This window comes from Neopelma chrysocephalum, unplaced genomic scaffold (assembly GCF_003984885.1).
Source record: "Neopelma chrysocephalum unplaced genomic scaffold, ASM398488v2 Primary Assembly neopelma1_84, whole genome shotgun sequence".
Lineage (NCBI taxonomy): Eukaryota > Metazoa > Chordata > Aves > Passeriformes > Pipridae > Neopelma > Neopelma chrysocephalum.
Window position 1 is genome coordinate 2,435,227 of NW_020897746.1, and position 18,910 is coordinate 2,454,136.

Sequence of the window (18,910 nt, forward strand, 5' to 3'; positions counted from 1 at the left end):
TCCTCACCGCGCCCTGTGGGGTCGGTGCTGTGCTCAGTGATCTGCTGAAGGTCAGGGCAAAGGAGGGATGTGGGGGAAGCCAGTGCCAGCTCTCTGCAATGCTCCTCAAAGCCTGACCCAGCGCTCACCCCGCACTGATGGAGAGAATAACAGGCCAGGGCTGACAAAGACATGAGCTGTTCCCTCCTCCAGCAAGGTGAAGTACCTCCATCCCTATTTTACAGCTGGAGTGCATTTCTTCTGCAGAGGTCTGGAAAGAATGAAGATCCCCTGAGCCCCAGGGCTACTGTTTTATCCACAAAACCACACAAAAGGTTTAAAGTCCAAATAGACTAAAACCAGCTTCATCCTCTTGAGTCTCTGGCTCAGATTCCTACGTGAGCTCTACTCCAGCTCCCGGTGGTGCAGAGCTGCCTGTTGTGACAGCAGCACCGAGATGGGACCCCCTCAGCAGATCCAGAGATAGGAGGGACAGGGCACATCACTGCTGTTTTTTTCACTGCCACATAAAGACCAGGTATTTCACAGCAGGGGGTTGGAATGAGATGGTCTTTAAGGTCCCTTCCAACCCAAACCATTCAGTGATTCTGCAGGACTAATTCATGGGGAGATCCTGAGCAACCAGGATAACGGGATGACAACCAACCCATATTCAAGTTCTCCAAATGGGACAAGGAAAAACAAAAGCATTGCAATTTCAAGCAGGAACTGCTGTTTCAGGTTCAAGGTTTCGTGCAAAGCCTGATGCTGGCAGGGCCCAGCAGGGAGATGCAGGAAGCCCAAGTTTATCTCCTGTGCAAAGCCATCATGGAAAGGCATCTCATGCACCTCACCTGCCTCTTTCCCTGCAGGATTTGGGCAGCAATATCAGCAGTGCTGGAGGGGGGAAGGCTGCCATTAATCCTCACAGGGACCACAAACACCCTTGGATGAGGGCAGACAGCTCAGGATTTTTAATTTCCACAGTGGCACCAGCAATATTGAAAAGGAGACCTGAGAGCACCTGCTGCACTATCCATTTGCAAAAAAGGCTTCAGTTTGGCCAGGTGTTTATTTTCAAAGCACATGCTACAGGAACACTCCCAAAAGGTAGTAAAATGGCAGCAGATGGCTTCATCTGTTTATGGCCAGTTTGTAGCAGAGCAGGGAACACCTCCTAGGCAAAAAAAAAGCTTATTTTATTAAATATTTTATTAAGTATTTCTTACCTTTAAACCCCAGATCCACTGATTCTAAAGCCATGTTTTTTCTGCAGGCCAGACTCACTGGGTGTGGAGATGTTGGTGCAGCTCGGTGACCTGCATTTTGCAGGCACTCAGTGATGATTACAAAGCTCCTGTCTAGCCCTAAACCCCGTGAATGTTACACATTTTGGCCCTAGAAATGAAGATGACTGTTCTTACAAGCTCAACCACAGGCATGTCCTTGGACCTTTAATCAGAATGGAATTCCTCAGGACAGCACCCGGGACTTGCAGGCCATCTGAAGCCTGGCTCTGGAATGACTCAGGAGAAAACCACAACCTTCCTGCTTCAGCACCACTTTCTGCCTCTGGGAGCAAAATCTGTGAATTTTCTTGTAGGCCATTTGCTCTTTTCAGGTTCCTCTGTCAGCTTAAGGTTGACCAAATTCTTTGGTTTCGTACAAACCCTTTCCACTCACATGCAACTTAGTTTCAGTCGCTGCTTGCACAATAAATCAGTATTTCACAAGCTCTTGCAGTGATCAAGAACATGCTGCTGTGAGAAGTGCCACAGAACTACCAAATACCTTTGCAATTGACTGAACTGGACCACAGTTCCAATCATAAGTGAACACTATAAAACAGATTTGGAGTGTTCATCTCTTTTTGTACAGTCTGTACTTTATTGCAGAGAAGACTGGATGCATTTTTAAAACAAATTCAGGAGTTGCACATTTTCCAGACAGTTCCACGAAGTGCTGCCCACAGTAACCTGAGCACAACAGAGCCCGTCAGACAGTGAGAGGGGACTCCAGCCCGTCATCTGCAATCACTCCAGAGTCACCAAACCCTGCAGCCAATTATTTAAGAGCCATATAAACCAGGTGGCCCTGCTCCTGAGAGCACCTCTGCCAGCACAGCAGGGGTTAAACCGTGTCACTCCTGATTTACACCAGCGTAACCCAGACCAGGAGTCAGGCCTGGATCCCGAGAGCAGCCAGGGAAGGTTCTGTGTCAGTGTGAGACACCCGTGGTGGCAGATTTGTGATGTTTCCCAAAGGATTCTACTGGGGATCAGGTTCGAGACAGTGTCTCCCATTTCAGGTGTTGCTGTATCTTTGGATTGATGCTCAAACCTGCTGCCCAATCCCTTTCCACATGGGAAAGAAATCTTGGCATGGGAACACATCAAGTCGTAACAGGCACCGACTACCACAATAAACTATCCCCGTCTCTGTCTGCCCTGGGTGCTGCTGTGTCTGGGAGCATCCCAGCAGGTCACAGCCAGCCCCAGGCAGGCTGAGGGTGAGCCACAGCCCTGCAGCAGGAACACAAGCACTGTGGCCAGAAATGTTCTTCAGTGTATCAGATAACAGAGATAATGCACTTTCCTCGTGAGACCATCCACAGTAATTGCTTTGGAGAGACACAGGCTGCATCAGCAAGTGAACATTACAGTATTAGGCTAAATCCGCAACCTTGTTTCTGTAAATGTGTTTCCTTACCTATTAATTACCCTCAAAGTGAAGCCTTTCTCTGAGCCACCACAGTGTGACATTAAATAGAGCTCAAACTCTTGATGCCAATCCAGGGCTCATGAGAGGACGCCGAGACCGAACGGGCTGGCACAAGACACACGAGCATGGAAAATCCTTACAACCACCTGACTCTGGGATCTGCTTCCCACCTCCTCCACCTTTCACAGCCTCACTGCCATGAACAGTAATGGTGATTTTTACCAGCTGAAGATCTGACACCCAGGGCTCAAACTCTGATGATGTAAAACCACATGGGACCCAGAAGTTCCCTGTGATGGAAGTACAGCAGAATGGCTCAGTGTGTCCAAGGGATGTGCTACAGGAGAGCTTTCACCTGGAGGGTGTTCAAATGCTGGTGTGTGGGGTGCTAAAAGGCAGTTTTCCTCACTCCTTTAGCACTGTGCCAGCTGAATGCAAGCCAAAAATCTACTGGGGTGAAGGGGAACCTCGGGAAAAGCAACTGACTGGAAAAAGCCCCCTAAAGTTTGGTTTGGTGTGACACCAGCGCAGGGATGGCGGGGATTGAGACAAGAACCCAACCCACCGTGTGCCTCAAAGCTTAAATTAAAGGAAAGGGTGCTTGGGGAGCAGATTGAGAAATCATTCCTGGGTCGCTCCCTGACGGCTTTGCCAAGGCTGCCAGTGCTGGCGGGGGAACATGTGCGTGTGTGACTCATTAACTAACCCCACCACCCACGAGGACAGAGACCATGGCTCATAGGGACTTCAGAAGGCCACCCCAAAGTGATGTGCTTCTGCCATAGGCAAAATCCTAGTCCGGGATGAGTGAAGGGGCCTGAGGCCCCTGAGTGCTTTGAGCTCTCCTGGATACTCCCTCGCAAAGGAAAATAGAAAATTATCGCATGAAGTGGTCGCTAGGCACGAACGATTCTTCCTCAAACAGATTCCCACAGGATTCCCCGCTGTAATTACTAAAAATAAACTACCTGATGTGTCACGAGGACAACATACAATCGACATTTAAGGCAATCTAATTTCCATAGCCCTCCCATGACTTTCCCCCTTTCCCAGCAGGTCGCCTTTGTCTTCCTTCTCCAGGGCCGATTTCTTGCAGGTGAACATGACCAGCAGCAGCATGGGCAGGTGCCACAGGCTGCAGAAGAAGAGTTTCCTGGAGCTGCTGCGATCTGCATCCCTGTAGAACTGAAAGCCGAGGTAGGAGATGTAGAGGTTGATGGGGAGTGAAATGATGGGGAAAGTCCACGTGGTGATGTCGAGGACAGGAGCCACCGCCGAGAGTCCGATTAAGGCCAAGCAGTGGCGCAGAGCCACCCTCCTGCACAGCCCCGGGTGGGTGACAGACATCATGCAGTATCCTCCTCTGGAGTAATCCTCCCGCAGGCCCCAGCTCAGGGCGTTGAAGTGAGGGAACTGCCAGGAGTAAAGGATCCCTCCTAACAGCAAAGCACCTGTGATGGGGCAGAGAGAAGGACATAAGAGTTAGAAGGTCCCTGCAAGAAGTGGCACACACAGAACCCGGCTGCCATGGGCTGTCTGCTGCCAGCACTACACACACGTGGCACCTGTGGCAGCTGTGGCACTGCTCAGGGCAGCTCCATGAGATAAGGAACCTCTGGTTTTAATGGCATTCACACAGGGTTGTGCATGGTGGATTGTCTGGGTTTGGAGCACTTAATTTGCAAAGCATTTCAGCAAGTCACTTCCCCCTAACGAACCATCGCTAATTGGTTTCTGCACCAACTCAGTCTCTACCCGAGGGAATTGCTGGGAATGAAGCAAAGTTGGGCAAGAGGCTGTTTTCTTGGAAGCCTCTTGATTCTACTCCTGGGTTCCTGAGTTGGTGCATCCAGAGAAGAAAAGAGCCAGTGGGCAGAGCAGTGTCACCTCAAACAGACACAGGGAGTGCTGCTCAGTGACACCACAAGAGGAGGATTAGCTGCTCCTCCCGAGACCTGGGGACACACCAGCACCCTGGGAGCCTGGAACATGGCTGAGCTCTCTGCCTGCCCACTGTGGCAGGGAGGGAACTGCTCCTGGTGTGGGAGAAACTCCATCACAGACCTGGGTGGGTGGCAGAACTGGCAGAAGCTGCTAATGAGGCGGCAGGAGACGAAGCACTTCTTACTCCTTCAAACCAACTGCAGAAACTTTTAAGCAGTTTGATCAAGTAACTCTGTTCACACCAATTAACTACTTTTCCAATTAAAAAGGAGCTGTGGAAGCACCACATTTCCACAGCTCTCCCTGGGACACAGCACAGGGCTTACTGAGGCAGGAGCAGCTTATGTGCTGATTTCAGAGAGCTTCCAGGAGGCCCTCAGACTAAACTCCCTTCACTAATTTTGTCTGAAGACACAAAAAATCCCCCAAGGCTGTTGCACATTATGAGCATTCCTGGATTTTCCTTTTGTTTCCCTAGCTCCCAAACCCTCTGCTCTGGCATTAACACTTTCTTTGCATCTCCCTGCCTCCATGAGCTCTTTCTCTATGGAAACTACTTCTCAACTGGAGCCACGAGTGCAGCATTTTCTTAGTGATTTGAGAGAAACAGAAACAGCAACACTTCTCTGCACACAGGTTAATACATTTCAATTCTTCCCCAGACACTCATTTCTTCTCCAGTGGCTGCCTGGGCTCCAACAAAGAACAAGTCACTGTGTCCTCTGAACAGCTTCATGGTTCACATCTCCTCTCCATCTGCTCCTTGGGGCTGTGCATGCCTAGTTCTTGTCTCAAACAGCCCAACTTATCCTGGTGCTGCTTTGCAAATATTAATAATCTCAGTTTGCAAAAAAGCCTTTTTTTCCCCTAAATCTTATCACCAGTGAGGGAATGCTTCATTAGATTTCATGCAGGCTTCCACTGGCTTATAAATCCAGTAGTGGTATAAAAGACCCATCTCACTGCTTTTTAAATGAGTTACAAATACTCTTTGAGGTGAGTCTGTGCCTCTGGAAGTTGATTACACGAAGCACAGAGATGGACACACATACCTTGGGGGTGCTGCTTTCAGAACACTGTCTGCCATGAATTACAGGGGATGTCACAGAATCACAGAATGGTTTGTGTTGGAAGACCCAAAGATCATCTCACTCCACCCCCTGCCACAGGTAGGGACACCTTCCACTAGCCCAGGTTGCTCCAAGCCCCATCCAACCTGACCTTGGACAATTCCAGGGATGGAGCAGCCACAGCTTCTCTGGGCAACCTGTGCCAAGGGCCTCCCCACCCTCACAGGGAAGGATTTCTTCTTAATATCCCATCTAACTCTGCCATCTGGCAGTTTGAAGCCATTCCTCCCTTTCCTGTCACTCCAGGCTCTTGTAAATAGTCTTTTTCCATCTTTTTTTAGGCCCCCTTAGGTACTGGAAGGTGGCTATTAGGTCACTTCATTTCCTGGACTATGGCCCAAAACGCTGCAAATCCAGCTATTCAATCCTACTAAAGTCAACTTTCCAGGTGTGGATGTTTAGCACCTTCTATAAATTGGAACCCATCAATTGTTAGGACAGTTGAAAATGGTGTACCCCAAAATTACCAATAATTTCAGAAGGTTGTGGCAAGCAAAGTAATTTTGGCCCTGACAAAATAGTACTTGATTCAGTTCTGATGAAATCCAAGGGAGAAGCTCTACTGAAACAAACCAAAATAAAACTTACTGAAGGAGCAGCTCTCCCTACCCCAGGAGAAACAACAGGGAAAATGTTCCTGTCATAAGTCATTCTTTAGCTCTTTCCTACCTCTTGTAAAACATGTTACCGGAGGCGAGATCCTGAACGTGATAAACCTACGAGGGGAATATTTTTCAAGTTCCACATCTGAAGCGCTCCAGAGACGTTGTTCAGAACTTAGGGAGAGGTAAGCTGCAATTATCCATCAGCTGAGGACGCTGAAGCAGATGGAGCCAGGCCCAGGACTTGGAGCTGAGGCTGTCCCTGCTTCCCACGGCTCCGGACCAGCCGGCTTTTCATCCGGCATGTGCCGCGTCCCTGCGTTTGGGCTCTAACACAGGCTTTGCTTATTCAATTGTTCAAATGTTGTGTGCAGCCAAGCTCAAAACACACCCTAAACCTCAAGCACACAAACCCCTTTAACAGTTCCCTAACTGTAACACACCATTAAAAGAAAAAAAAAAAAAAAGTCATCTGGAGAAACTTTTAAACACAAACAGACCAACTAAACTACTCGAGGCTGGATTCCCATTTACAAAGCTCTGGTTTTTACATGCAAGCCTTTGGAATTTAATTACTTTGATTACATTACAACCATTGAGATAATTGATATTTTACAGAGAAGCTGAACAGTAAAACAATTTAATAGGCCATTATGAGGATTTTAACTGACCGATCTTTTTGTTCAGTTCCCATGTGCTGGGACATCCTGTAATTTCCTCGGCCCAGGCGGAGATTGTCGGGTTGTCAGAGATTTTTAAGTGTCACGTAAGACTGATGACTGGCAAAGCACAGCACACGGTACAGTACAATCCACCATCAAATGAGCTCACAGTAGGAACCCTGTCAAGCTCAGAGCAGACACTGTAATGCTCATTAATTACTAGATGAATGTTAACTATGTCATAATTATGTCAGCTGTGTTTTTAAGCAATATTACAGCGAGACGAGCTCTGGAGACCAACCTGGTTCAAAACAGAGCTGAGTCTACTCTGCGGCCTCTGTGTAGTTCCCAATAGTTTGGGAACTCAGCTTAATAACTGCAAATCTCCCTTTTCCCCATGGAGTTTATAATTAAGGGAACACCAGGCAAGGTCGTTCCCAACAGGAACACGTGGAGCTGGTGCAGGGTTCGCAACAGCAAAGCTGGATGTCGGAACAGAGACATTGCCTGGGCAGTGGGAGATAACTGATACCCAGGGACACCCTGGGACACCCTGGGCACCCAGGGGACAGCCAGGGGACAGCCAGGGGACAGCCATCAGCTCAGGCCCCTCCACAGGGAACCCTGAGCACAGGCAGACTGACAGGAACTCAGATCTCTCAGCTTTTCCACAGGAGTTCATGAACTGCAGGATCACAAGTACTTGGCTCGTGGACATCACAAACTCCTTGGCCTTTTAGGCCAAATTCTTAATTGGTGCAACTGAGCCCATTTATGACCAATTCTTCACCTTTCCAAGTGTAAGAACCTGGGACAGATGCAGCAGACACTTACAAATCCTGGTAACTTGGCAGATGAGTCCTGTTTGATTTTGGAAATAAATGAAATCTGTTAAGGCAAACAGGACCCAGGTCTCCAGAATTTTTTCACTCTTGCGTGCAAAATAGGTCTAAAATGTTTTCTTCTTGAGTTCCTATTCTTTAATCACTTTGCCCTGGCTTAAGTCATTTCAAAAGTTCCAGGATTGAAGAGAACCAGGTAGGTCCTAAAGCACCCCCAGAGCTAAAGATAAATAACAGGGTTTACTGTTCCTCATGAATTTTAAGGTTAAGCTATTATTTCCTTTCTTAAGTTCTTTTTTGAAGTATTTAAATAGTAATAGACCTTCTTTTTAATAAACAAGAACAAGCTGAGATTTTTATTTTATTTTAATATCTAAGATAAAGCCAAAATGTCAACTGGTGTAGAAGGAGGTAGAAAACGGTTCTTTCTTTCTGTAAATATATTTTTATCTAGCGAAATACTGAAACTTTATAAATTGCACTTTCCCTAAAACAAACAAGACATTAAATTCCATAGTCATTTGGAAACTGCTTGGCAAGATGTTTTAAGGCTCAATAAATTTGGGAAAGGCTTGGAAATAATTGTGAGATGAGAATTCCAAAAACAACTGTTATGACTCTGGGTTTGCAAAGCACAGCAGCTGACAGTCTAATTTTCAGAATTACAAGAGCAAGAAGCATCTCCCTCTGAGATTCTGCTCTTCACGGTGTCAAGAAGGACATGTGGTACCTCTAAATTTTGATTAAAATTTCATGGTTTATTCCTTTTAGAGAAATTCATGATGATCTCATTTGCTGGATGGTCCAAATCTCAGGTGAGGGGGCACTGTCAGTGCCTGAGCCCAGTCCTTAGCCTAGGCCAGACTAAGTCCTTGGGTAGGAAGAGCGTCTAAGAGCAGGAGATTGATGGTTTTCAGGGTGTAAACCCTTGCAGGTCATGAACTCTGACCACTGGTCAACACCTGGAGAGGAGAGCAGAGCAATCAGGTACCAACAGCTCCTTGTCCTGCCCATCCTGGGCTCACACCAACATCACTGACAACGGGATGAAAAGATCCAGACCCTACTGCCAGTCCCCCAGATTTCCCCTGTAAAGGACACAGAGTTTGTTCAAGTCCATACATCTACTCAGGAAACAGTGGGCACAGGCAGCTGCTGAGCCATCAGTGCCAACAGAACTTGTCCTGAGCAAACAGAGCAACCTGAGGCCTGCAAACCTACTTTCTCACCCACTAAAGGGCAGGAACAATATTTGGATCCTGCTTGACTGTCTCGTGCTGAGGATGCCACTCTCTTAAGCAATGATTTGAAATGTGCCTCTTTCATGCTGGCAACACCTTTCATCATCAAAGAGCTTTGTACCTTGCTCAGTTGGCACACAGGGCAGTGATGGCTCCACTCACACAGGAACTATTTCAGCTGTCTGCCTTAAACGGGGCACGACAGTTGGGGATGGTCCAACTGAAGCTCTCCAAAAAATGTGTGAAGACAAGTTCCTCAAGGGCAGAGAAGGACTTGAGCTACAGGAGGGCACAGGTTGGAGCACAGTGTGTGTTGGTGGGAGCTCCAGCCCCTGGAGTGTGGCCAGCTGGAGTCTGACCAGCCTGGGCAGGCAGGTGAACGTGGGCCTGCCCACACAAGTCAAGGCAAACATGTCCAAGGTTATCTACAGGGACTGCTGTATCAACACTGTGCTCCTGAAAACAGAGGAACAACTTGTGCTCTCGTCTGATCCTTCTCATTGTTCCGTAGACAACACACGGTGCCTTCCTTCTGCACAGTGTTCTGTAAACCTCTCATATCACGGTCAAGCTTCAGACAGGACAAAAACCTATCCAGGTAATCAATAAAACAAAAAAAATGAGGAAGGAGGAGCTAACCTGTAGCACCAGTTCAAGAACAGACTCGCTCCTTCTGTCTTCTTGCTTTGGTGCTGCATATGTATGGCTGGGAAGTGGCCAACCAGGCATTAAAATAAACATGGAATAGTTAAATATCAGCTCCAAAACAGATGTTGAAATCTTACTGCATTTCCCAAAGCTGGTGTTTACTGCCTTGGCAACCTAAGAATGCTGTTTTGCTTAAAGCACAATTTTAGTAATTCTTCAGCCTCGAATAATGTGAAGGAATTCTAAAATTATTTCCAGACCTCGGTAGCTCTGACTTATGAGAGGGAAGCACCGGCCTTTTGTCTCTAGGAAACGGGTCCGAGTTTGGCTGCTGTCAGGAGGGGAAGGCTTTGGCAGTGTAAGCTCAGCCTCTTAATGGATCGTAGGCAGGAAACAACCACACACCGTTTTACTTGATAGCGCACAACTGGCTCTCCTCCCTCAGAAGATGTTGAACAAATTACTCCTCTTTAATCCAGACAAGGTAGATTAGAGCTCAGAGACTTGACTTGGCCCAGCTGTATCCACCTGCTCTCGAGCACCCGCGCTGTCTCAGGCTGCATTTTTCACCTTTTCTGCAGGAAATTTAACACAACCAGTCCAAAACTCCTCACTGCAGTCCTGCATGAGTTTTACAGGATGCTACACTCACAGGAAATGTACTGGATACATTCCCCAAACTTTTATTTGCTATCCTTTCTTTTGTTCTTGTTCACTAGTCTAACACAGTAGTCCTCTCTGGAGATTTCTAACTATGCAGCAGTTATAGGGGTAAAGAAAGACTTTGAAGTCTTGTCAAAGCCTTGTTACCCACTGCAGGTTCAGTGTAACAGTAAAGGCTTGTTTGGGGGAGCTGGTACAAAGATTGAGTGGTTTGGAGAGTCATGGCCAGAACACACTGTAGTGTCCTGATCCATAAGGACTGGTTTGTTCAGGTCTTGGTGGCATTTTCTGTTTGTGAAGGAGAGCTGGAAGGTGCAATCATTGCTGCCTGTGCTTCAGCTTGCTCTAGTGATGGAAAATGACTGCTGGGTTAAATCAACTGGCCTCCAGTTACAAGTGGTCAAGATACAATCACTCCTGAGGAAAACTGTTACCAGCTATTTAATTCTGCCCACTGTCTTTAGAAGTAGGAAAGGGATTAGCTCCTCAAAATTTACATCCTAATTTGTGATTATGAAGCCTTCTCAAACACAAAGACCTTTGGGAATTATCCAGTCACTAACCTTAACCAAACTGATGCAATTCCCCCCTGCTTTGCCCTCATTAGCACTACAGTAGGACAACAACCGGCACTTCTGCTTCCACTGGGAGACAAAAGCAGATGCTCCGGCTTGTGTTGGATGCCGTGGGAGTGGTGAAGCAGCCTTGAGAGGGAAAAAGGCAAAGTATCACTTCTAAAGCCCCACACAAGGTCCCTGGGCTGGGACAATGGTCCCAATGTCAGCACGGGATGAGCAGCCCGGCCCACATTGTGCCCCTTCAAGGTTACACGGTCATGGAAACGGAGGGCGAGGAGGAAAACACTGGAAAACTCAAAAGCTTCATGGTCATGGGTTTCAATAGCTGTTCCTTTTGAAGGATGGCACAAAAGGCCTGTGGAACAGGAGCGTCTCAGGCTGTGATAGACTCCTCTGTGGCAGCACAGAAAGGGAAGGGGATGTTGGCCGTGTGTTTGGCTTGTCTGCAAAACAAAGGGATGATCCTCAGTGTCCACCAGGAATAGGAAATGAAGTTGGCTGCGAGGTTTTACACCTCAAGGGAGTGTTCCTGGCCACTGCCTTTAACAGGAGGGAGCCAGATGTCTTCAGGTAAAGGCTTGTTTGGGGGAGCTGGTAGGCAGAGAAAAGCTGTGTGCACATGGATACACACGGGCATTCACACTCCTTGTGTGACACACAGCAGGTTATCGCAGCCAAAAGCCTCGCAGGGAAACACCTTTCATTACACAGGCAAGGCTGAGAAAAACAACAGCACTGTACCTCAGCTCACCCCAGCAACAGATGCCATAAAAAAAGAGCCTGTTGGGTAAGATGAAAATACAGTCTTGTGCAAAAATATGTTCAGGAAGTTTTTGCCAAAGGACCAGACTCAGCTGAGGACTCCAAACCTGCAGAGCCACACAGGGGCTCCTCGTCAGCCACCTCCTCCAGGCTGCACCAGGGCTCCCACGAGCCTGAGCGTGGGACTCCCTCCTGCAGCCCCCCTGCCCTGATTTCCCTGTGGGTGCTGTGTCACACACCCGGGGCTCAGGGGCTGTCACACAGCCCAGCTCCTCCCCGTGCCCCATCAGCCACGCACGGGGTAGAGAACGGGGTAGGGGCACGTTGCATGTGAATTCGTGGGGTCGGTCCCCAGGTGCCCCAGCGGCGGAACTGCCACTTCTTTTGTCTCCGGTGAAGATGGAAAGGAGGAAAAAAATAGCCCACTGGCTTTTGTCCTAAATTCAGACCAGCTGCTCACTAGTATTGTCCCTCTGCCTCATTTTTTACAGTTTTTACCCCCACAAAGCACACTCCTGGGCCCCCAGCTCCAATTCTCATATGTCAGTGACATGAGTATCTCTGTTTCCTCTGGAACAGACCACAAATTCTGCTGTCTTTCATCTCAGAAGTGAAACCCTGAAAAGCTGAGTTTACTAGAGGGAGTTTATAGCTGGAGCCTCCTCTGCTCTGGCGGCAGGATGCTGGAGCCGCCCCGCTCCCAGACCTGCTCCCACATCAAGGGGCTTTGAAAGCTCCAAGTGTTTAACTAGAAGGGACACAAAGATCTCAAAGCTTATTTTGCATGCAATTAAGCTGTTGTTTTGGTCTCCCTCCTCCTGGCAGACAAGTGCTCCACCAGGGAAGGTATGAGAGACTCCAGCCATTGACAGGTTGGGTACAGCCCCCCCCTTTCCCCTATTCTCTTTTTTTTGTTACTGAAACCATCCATCTGCCAAATGTCACTAGCTGATAAGAACTGCCCGTTTTTAAATCCCCTTCTGTAAATAGATGTTGGCTGACATAATTAATGTCTACCATACAACACAATTTGAATTACAAAGTAAAGGCAATTTAAAAATCAGCCTCCACATGATTACAATTGATACTGAGTCTATAAATTCCATAGCCTGAGGAATTATTTAAATTTCTGAAAATGAATGAAAATCAGTACAAGATGTCTTTCAGGAAAGCGAGACCAGAAGTGGAGCATCTGAGATAAACTAAACAGTCTCTTGAGATAAACATTCTTTGGTGCAGTAATACCTACGGCTCCTGGGCCACCACGGCTCTGCAGTGTCTGTGAGCTCCCAGGGCTCTTATCTGCTCTGCCACCGCCACCTACTCCGAATAAATCCCCTTAACTGATAAGCACATTAGGCTGAGGAGCCCTGCTTGTCACTCCCATCTCTCTGGGTGGTTTGGATGAACTCGGTGGCACCGCATTGCTCCGCTCCCCGACACCAACCCCGCTCGCCAGCCGGGATCCCGCCGGGATCCACCTTCAGCTGGTGGAAGGAGTGCAAAAGTTCTGGTGCTCCCAACATAAAATGGGACTGTTGGAGCAAGCCCAGAGGAGGCCACAAAGTTGTTAAGGGGGCTGGAGCACCTTCCCTATGGAGACAGGCTGGGAGAGTTGGGGATGTTCAGCCTGGAGAAGACAAAGTTATGTGGAGACCTCACAGCACCTTTCAGAATCTGCAGGGGCTACAAAAAAGCTGGAGAGGGACTGATCATCAGGAACTGGAATGACAGGACAAGGAGTAATGGGTTCAAACTGAGAGAGGGGAATTTAGATTAGATATACAAAAGAAATTCTTCCCTGTGAGGGTGGGGAGGCCCTGGCACAGGTTGCCCAGAGAAGCTCTGGCTGTCCCTGGATCCCTGGAAGTGTCCAAGGCCAGGTTGGACGGGGCTTGGAGTAACCTGGGAGAGTGGAAGGTGTCCCTGCCCATGGCAGGGGGTTGTAACTGGATGATCTTTTAGGTCCCTTCCAACCCAAACTGTTCTATGATTCTGTGAAAATGTGTAAGGCAAAATACAGGTGGTGGCACTTGGAGACATTTACCCCAAATTCACTTTTCCTGATAACTAGAAATATCAAGTTTAAATAGACAACAAACATCTCTAACAAGGAAGCTGCAGCATTAGTCTGGGGAGGAAGACCAGCAACACAAGAAGTAATTTAAAGCATGTATATGTTGTGCCTCTTGCACAGCAAAATAAACAGCTCTGTTCCTTCCTACGATCCCTGTGCACAGGCTCAGCAGCATCGTGGCACAGCCAGGAGCTCTCCTAAGTGTGGATCCCGTCAGGAGGAGGATCCAGCACAGGACACACTGCCAAGTTTTACCTCTCTTCCTCTCTCTATGCTATCACTTAAAGCTTTAAGTGAATTTCATTATTTTCCTGCTAGTCCTTCCCTTCTAAAATAATTTGAGGGTATCTCGATTTACTAGAAAAACAAATCTTTTCAGAAACAAATAGGGCCACGAAGGAGCAGTGAAATCTGCTTTCAAGGAAGCAAACGTGTTACTGCAAATCACAGGCTGGCAGTTAAGTTGTGCATAAATACCCCAGATCCGTGGCAGTGATATCCATGTGATAAATTACATTTATCACGCACCTCTGACCGTCTCACCTGCACTCGCTCCCCCAGCGAGGAAATGTTAACATTCCTGATCTTTCATCAGTCTCAAACAGCTGCCATTAAAAAAAAACACAAACCCCCCAAACCCACAACAAAGAATTCCACATCTTCCCAGAGATAACCTTATCTTTCACGTTTGAAATGGGAGGTTTTCCCTAAGTCACTTTGGCACAAAATCCAGGGTTGGGGGTGAGATGTTCCATCAGGCTTAAGAGCATATAATTAAAGTTCCCTATCGGGGCAGAAGTGGAGGCAAGAATTCTTGGGAATCATCATGAGATCTGCCAAGGATTACAGTGTAAGAAATGACTCAGAGGGTGGGGAGGCCCTGGCACAGGTTGCCCAGAGAAGCTGTGGCTGCCCCATCCCTGGAAGTGTCCAAGGCCAGGTTGGACAGGGCTTGGAGTAACCTGGGACAGTGGAAGGTGTACCTGCCCATGGCAGGGGGTGGAACTGGATGATCTTTAAGGTCCCTTCCAACCCAAACCATTCTATGATTGCATGATGATTCTCTAAATTACAGCATTTGCATCACTGGAAATATGAGAGTCCCACATTTTTATCCGTGATATTTGTTTCTTGTGCAACAAACTGCCAAGGTATTAATCTTTGAAACGAGAAAGTTATAAATAAAATGAGGACAAATTAAAACAAGGCTGTTCCAGTCTGAGATACTTCTTTGTCATCTCTGGAACTGAAAACTTGGAGCCACCTCCAGCTCTCCCAAAGGACACGAGGATCTCGCAGCAGCACCACGTTGTGGAACTCCTGGAGGGAGCAGGCACAGCTGTCCAAGGGCACCACACAACGGTGCCACACTTGGCTCCCCCCTCTGAGGGTAATGAAAGGGCTACACTTAAATATTGTTTTCGCTACAACCAGCAGCATGTACAACAATGTGGCTGCTGTGAGAAGATTACAAGGAGAGAAAATCCACAGGAAAATGTAAACTCAAAAAACCACCAGTTAAGTGGTGAGAACCTTCCTTCTCATTAGTTTCCTGCCTCCCTTCCTTCACATTCCTCTTTGTTATCCAGTGAAATGATCTTTTTTTTTTCTTTTTTAAACGAGGTGCAAATGCATTTTCACACCTCTACCTAAAACTAGGTTAAGTCTCCACACTAATTACACATTATTAATGAGTTCAGCAACTGTGGGCAGGCTGGTTGGGGAAGGGACTCAGGTCTGCACGTTGTGTATGGATGCACATGGATGCACCCTGTATCCTGCATGGATTTGATGCTGCCAGGCACAGGAATAGAATGTTTCACACTGAAATTGTGTCTACATTGCCATTTCTTAAATTTTCTTACATTTACCTCTTTTCTCCTTAGAGGTGTTTGTGGGGGTTTTTTTGTTTGTTTCTTTGTTTGGGGTTGGGGTATTTTTTCCATTTCTTTTAATACTGAAATGCACTAAAATATTACATTCCAGTCCCTGTTTTCAGGACTCTGCCCAGATGTGCTTCATTACAAAGACCAGTATCACCTCAATAACATCTCTTTGTCTATCAAACAACCTGCCTGGCCTCCCTGACATAGACTGCAGGAAGTTTTAGGTACCCAGAACACACTGGCTACACACCAGCACAGATTACCATGTTCTGGAAAAGTCTGCTTGGGTGGTTTAAAGTGATCATCTTCCACTGATGGAATCACTGCCAGAGATCATCCCCTTCCCAGCAGAGCTGGCACAGGGACACATAACCACATTTAGTTGTAAATTAGAGAGGCAGAGCTCACTTGGGACACCAGTGGTGCTCCCTGCTGCCCTACAGGGCCAGCTTAGCTCTCTGTGAAACAGGTCTCAAAGAGTGAGTTGGAAGTTGACAAATTAAAGATAATGACAATCAGGGCCAGTTTAACATGCTGGGCTTTCAGTGCAGCCTCTACAGCACGAGCTTTTGGTGAGATGCAGCTCTGCACTCCAGCTCCTCCAGCCTGGACTTTGCAGGTGAAGCCCAGGCACGTGAAAGTCATCCTTGGACATCAACTCTGCAGGGTGGTGCCAAAACCAACACGGAAATCCCTAAATAGTGTTAGATCCAAGTTCTAAACATCTGCAGCCAGAATGATAAAGGTCTTAAAATTAGACATTTTGTGTTTTCAATTAATTGAGAGAATAGTTACAGTTGGAAAAGATCTTTAAGATCATCAAGTCCAACCGAAGTAGAAGTAGCACACGTGTTGGAAAAAAGCCCCACACCATCTTTCATCCTAGATCTGGGTTAGATCTGTATGGGAACACGTAGACACAAAGCCAACTCAGACTGACTTTTATTAGGAAGTGCCTAAAGAACAGATTTTGCAGAAATTCTGATAATTTCGAGTTAAAAGCCTTGCTGTTGAAAGTATTATTCAAGCCTTAAATATGCCCCACTGTGGGACGAGTGTGTGCTAAAGCAATTCTTAACAGACCTATTAATTGTACTTCATTAGTTTCTTCAGACTATAAGTTTGTGGAGCCACTTTGATTCTTTAGTTTCTAGCTGGCAGGAAAAACAAGCCCTGATTGTGTCAGAGTTGAGCTGCTGAAGAGATCAGTGTTTTACAAGGGATGTAAAAATGGTTCACAGTTACTAAAATAGAAATCTTCGTTTGCTTTTCAAGGAGGAGGGAAGGAACATTTATAACTTAGAGTTTAGCAATGGGCAATTAAGAAATACACCAATAAATTAATCTTCCCAGGACATTTTCTGGCTTGTGGAAAGACAGTAATAAACACATCTGGGAATTTTCCAGCTGAAAGTTCCTTGTAAGTTGGATCTTACTGGATACGGTTTTAATCCTGAAATTATGTAACATTTTCTTCCATGTGAACACGTAAGATGCTATTTTCCTTCTAGATTTTTTTTAAGATGGTCTAAACACACATCCAATAGGACATGCTGCTTTATCAGCCCTCATAAGGAGAATGTTACCAGAATTTATCTGCTTCTGAAGCACTACCACAGGATCATGGAACGGTTTGGGTTGAAGGGACCTTAAAGCTCATCACATGGGCAGGGACACCTTTCACTAGACCAGGCTGCTCCAAGCCCTGTCCAACCTGGCCTGGTAGGTGAATAAGCATAAAGAACAACGTTTACTGCCTTTTGAGTAGGTTTTTTTAGTTACCCTTACAACCCCCCACCCCGATGGAAGGGATTTCCACTCACCAGCATCCAGACTCCCGGTAGCCGCGGTCCAGCCCATGACGGGGGGAATGGCCCCGACCACAGCTCCCACCCACGTGTTGGCAATGCTCATCCTCTTCAGGGGGGTGTAACAGCACGTGTAGAGGAAGATGTTGAAGGCTCCCAGGGCCCCGGTGAGAGGGTTCACTCCCAGAGTCAGCAGGGCAATTCCTGGGACTCCGCAGGAGGCAGCGAAGCAGACGGCGAGCAGGGGGCTGTGGGGAGAGGGATGGAGGCACAGGCTGAGCAAGAGCTGGTCTTAGAGAATGACTGCTGTCCTGCTCCTTTTGCCTCCTCCCCAAAATAAAGATTGATCTTTTTGTTAATTTTTTCCTCACCCAGCCCAAATTTTCCCATTTGAACCCCCAAGAAGGAAAGCCTTGCTAAAAAGTTGAGCCAGTCGTCCCACAGCTCTGCAATTGAAACGATTCTTCAGCTTGTGATCGCCGTGTTCACCAAATAAAATCCAAGCCCTGCAGGTATTCAGCCCTTATGGAGAACTGCTGCTTCCAGCATATCTTCCTCCTTCACTTTAATTTTAGTAAATTTTAACCTCTGGAAAAAGCACTCAGGGTTTGGAGTGAATGAAAAGGGTTGGAGCTTGTCAGATTTTTAACTGATTGCAGCTATCCAAGGGATCCTTCAAAATGCAACAGGGTTAGACACAAAATTAGGAAGCATTTATGAGAAAAAGAGTACATTCAATCATTGCAAAATTACATCAACAGGAATAAAGTATTTTTTGGCTTTACTGCAAAAAAAGGCTGAATGTTCCACACTCCCATTTAGCTGATGCACTGAGCTGAGCAGGGGGAGCACCCCAAAGCAATGCTGGCAACAGAATCAAAACTGATTATCTTCTAAGTAGGACTGGAATTAACCGAAGATATTTTAGGTTTGGCCAAAAGCAGCAAACCACAGAGATGCAAATTATTTCTGTGGATTTGTACCGTACATCAGCTGAGAGCTCTGGGAAGGCTGGAAACTCCTGTTAAAATCTGACAGAGAGAGGTTGGAGCTATGTAAACTTCTGCTAATAAATTCCACAATAAACATCCAAATAGGAAGAACAAGGATTTTTTCTTTGGCTACCAAACCCACACTACACAGAGAACACCATGACACAACCCTAAGGAAGCTTTAGTTGTGACCCTTGTGCCAGATCAACATGTTTGCTGCTGGTGGGGATCTCCTCACATGTGCTTGCTCGAGGTGGTTGGTATGATGGGAAGAGAGAACTAAAAGCCTCTAAGAAATAATGTGGTGTGGGAGACCTCTGGAAGGGAGAAAAATGCCATTAAACGAGTTGCATTTAATAACCCATGTGGATAAAT

At 46.9% G+C, this 18,910-nt stretch overlaps 1 protein-coding gene across 1 annotated transcript in view; it reads right to left on the reverse strand.

The window, feature by feature from the left end:
• Nucleotides 1-1,829: 1,829 nt before the first annotated feature.
• The window catches only part of LOC113971560 (protoheme IX farnesyltransferase, mitochondrial), a 107,624-nt gene continuing 90,543 nt past the window's right edge, over nt 1,830-18,910 (reverse strand). The window contains exons 6-7 of the mRNA XM_027691630.1: nt 17,559-17,791; nt 1,830-4,151 (exon numbers count right to left, since the gene is read on the reverse strand). Of these exons, the coding sequence (XP_027547431.1) occupies nt 3,703-4,151; nt 17,559-17,791 (682 nt within the window). The 3' untranslated portion in view covers nt 1,830-3,702. The remainder of the gene's footprint in view (nt 4,152-17,558; nt 17,792-18,910) is intronic.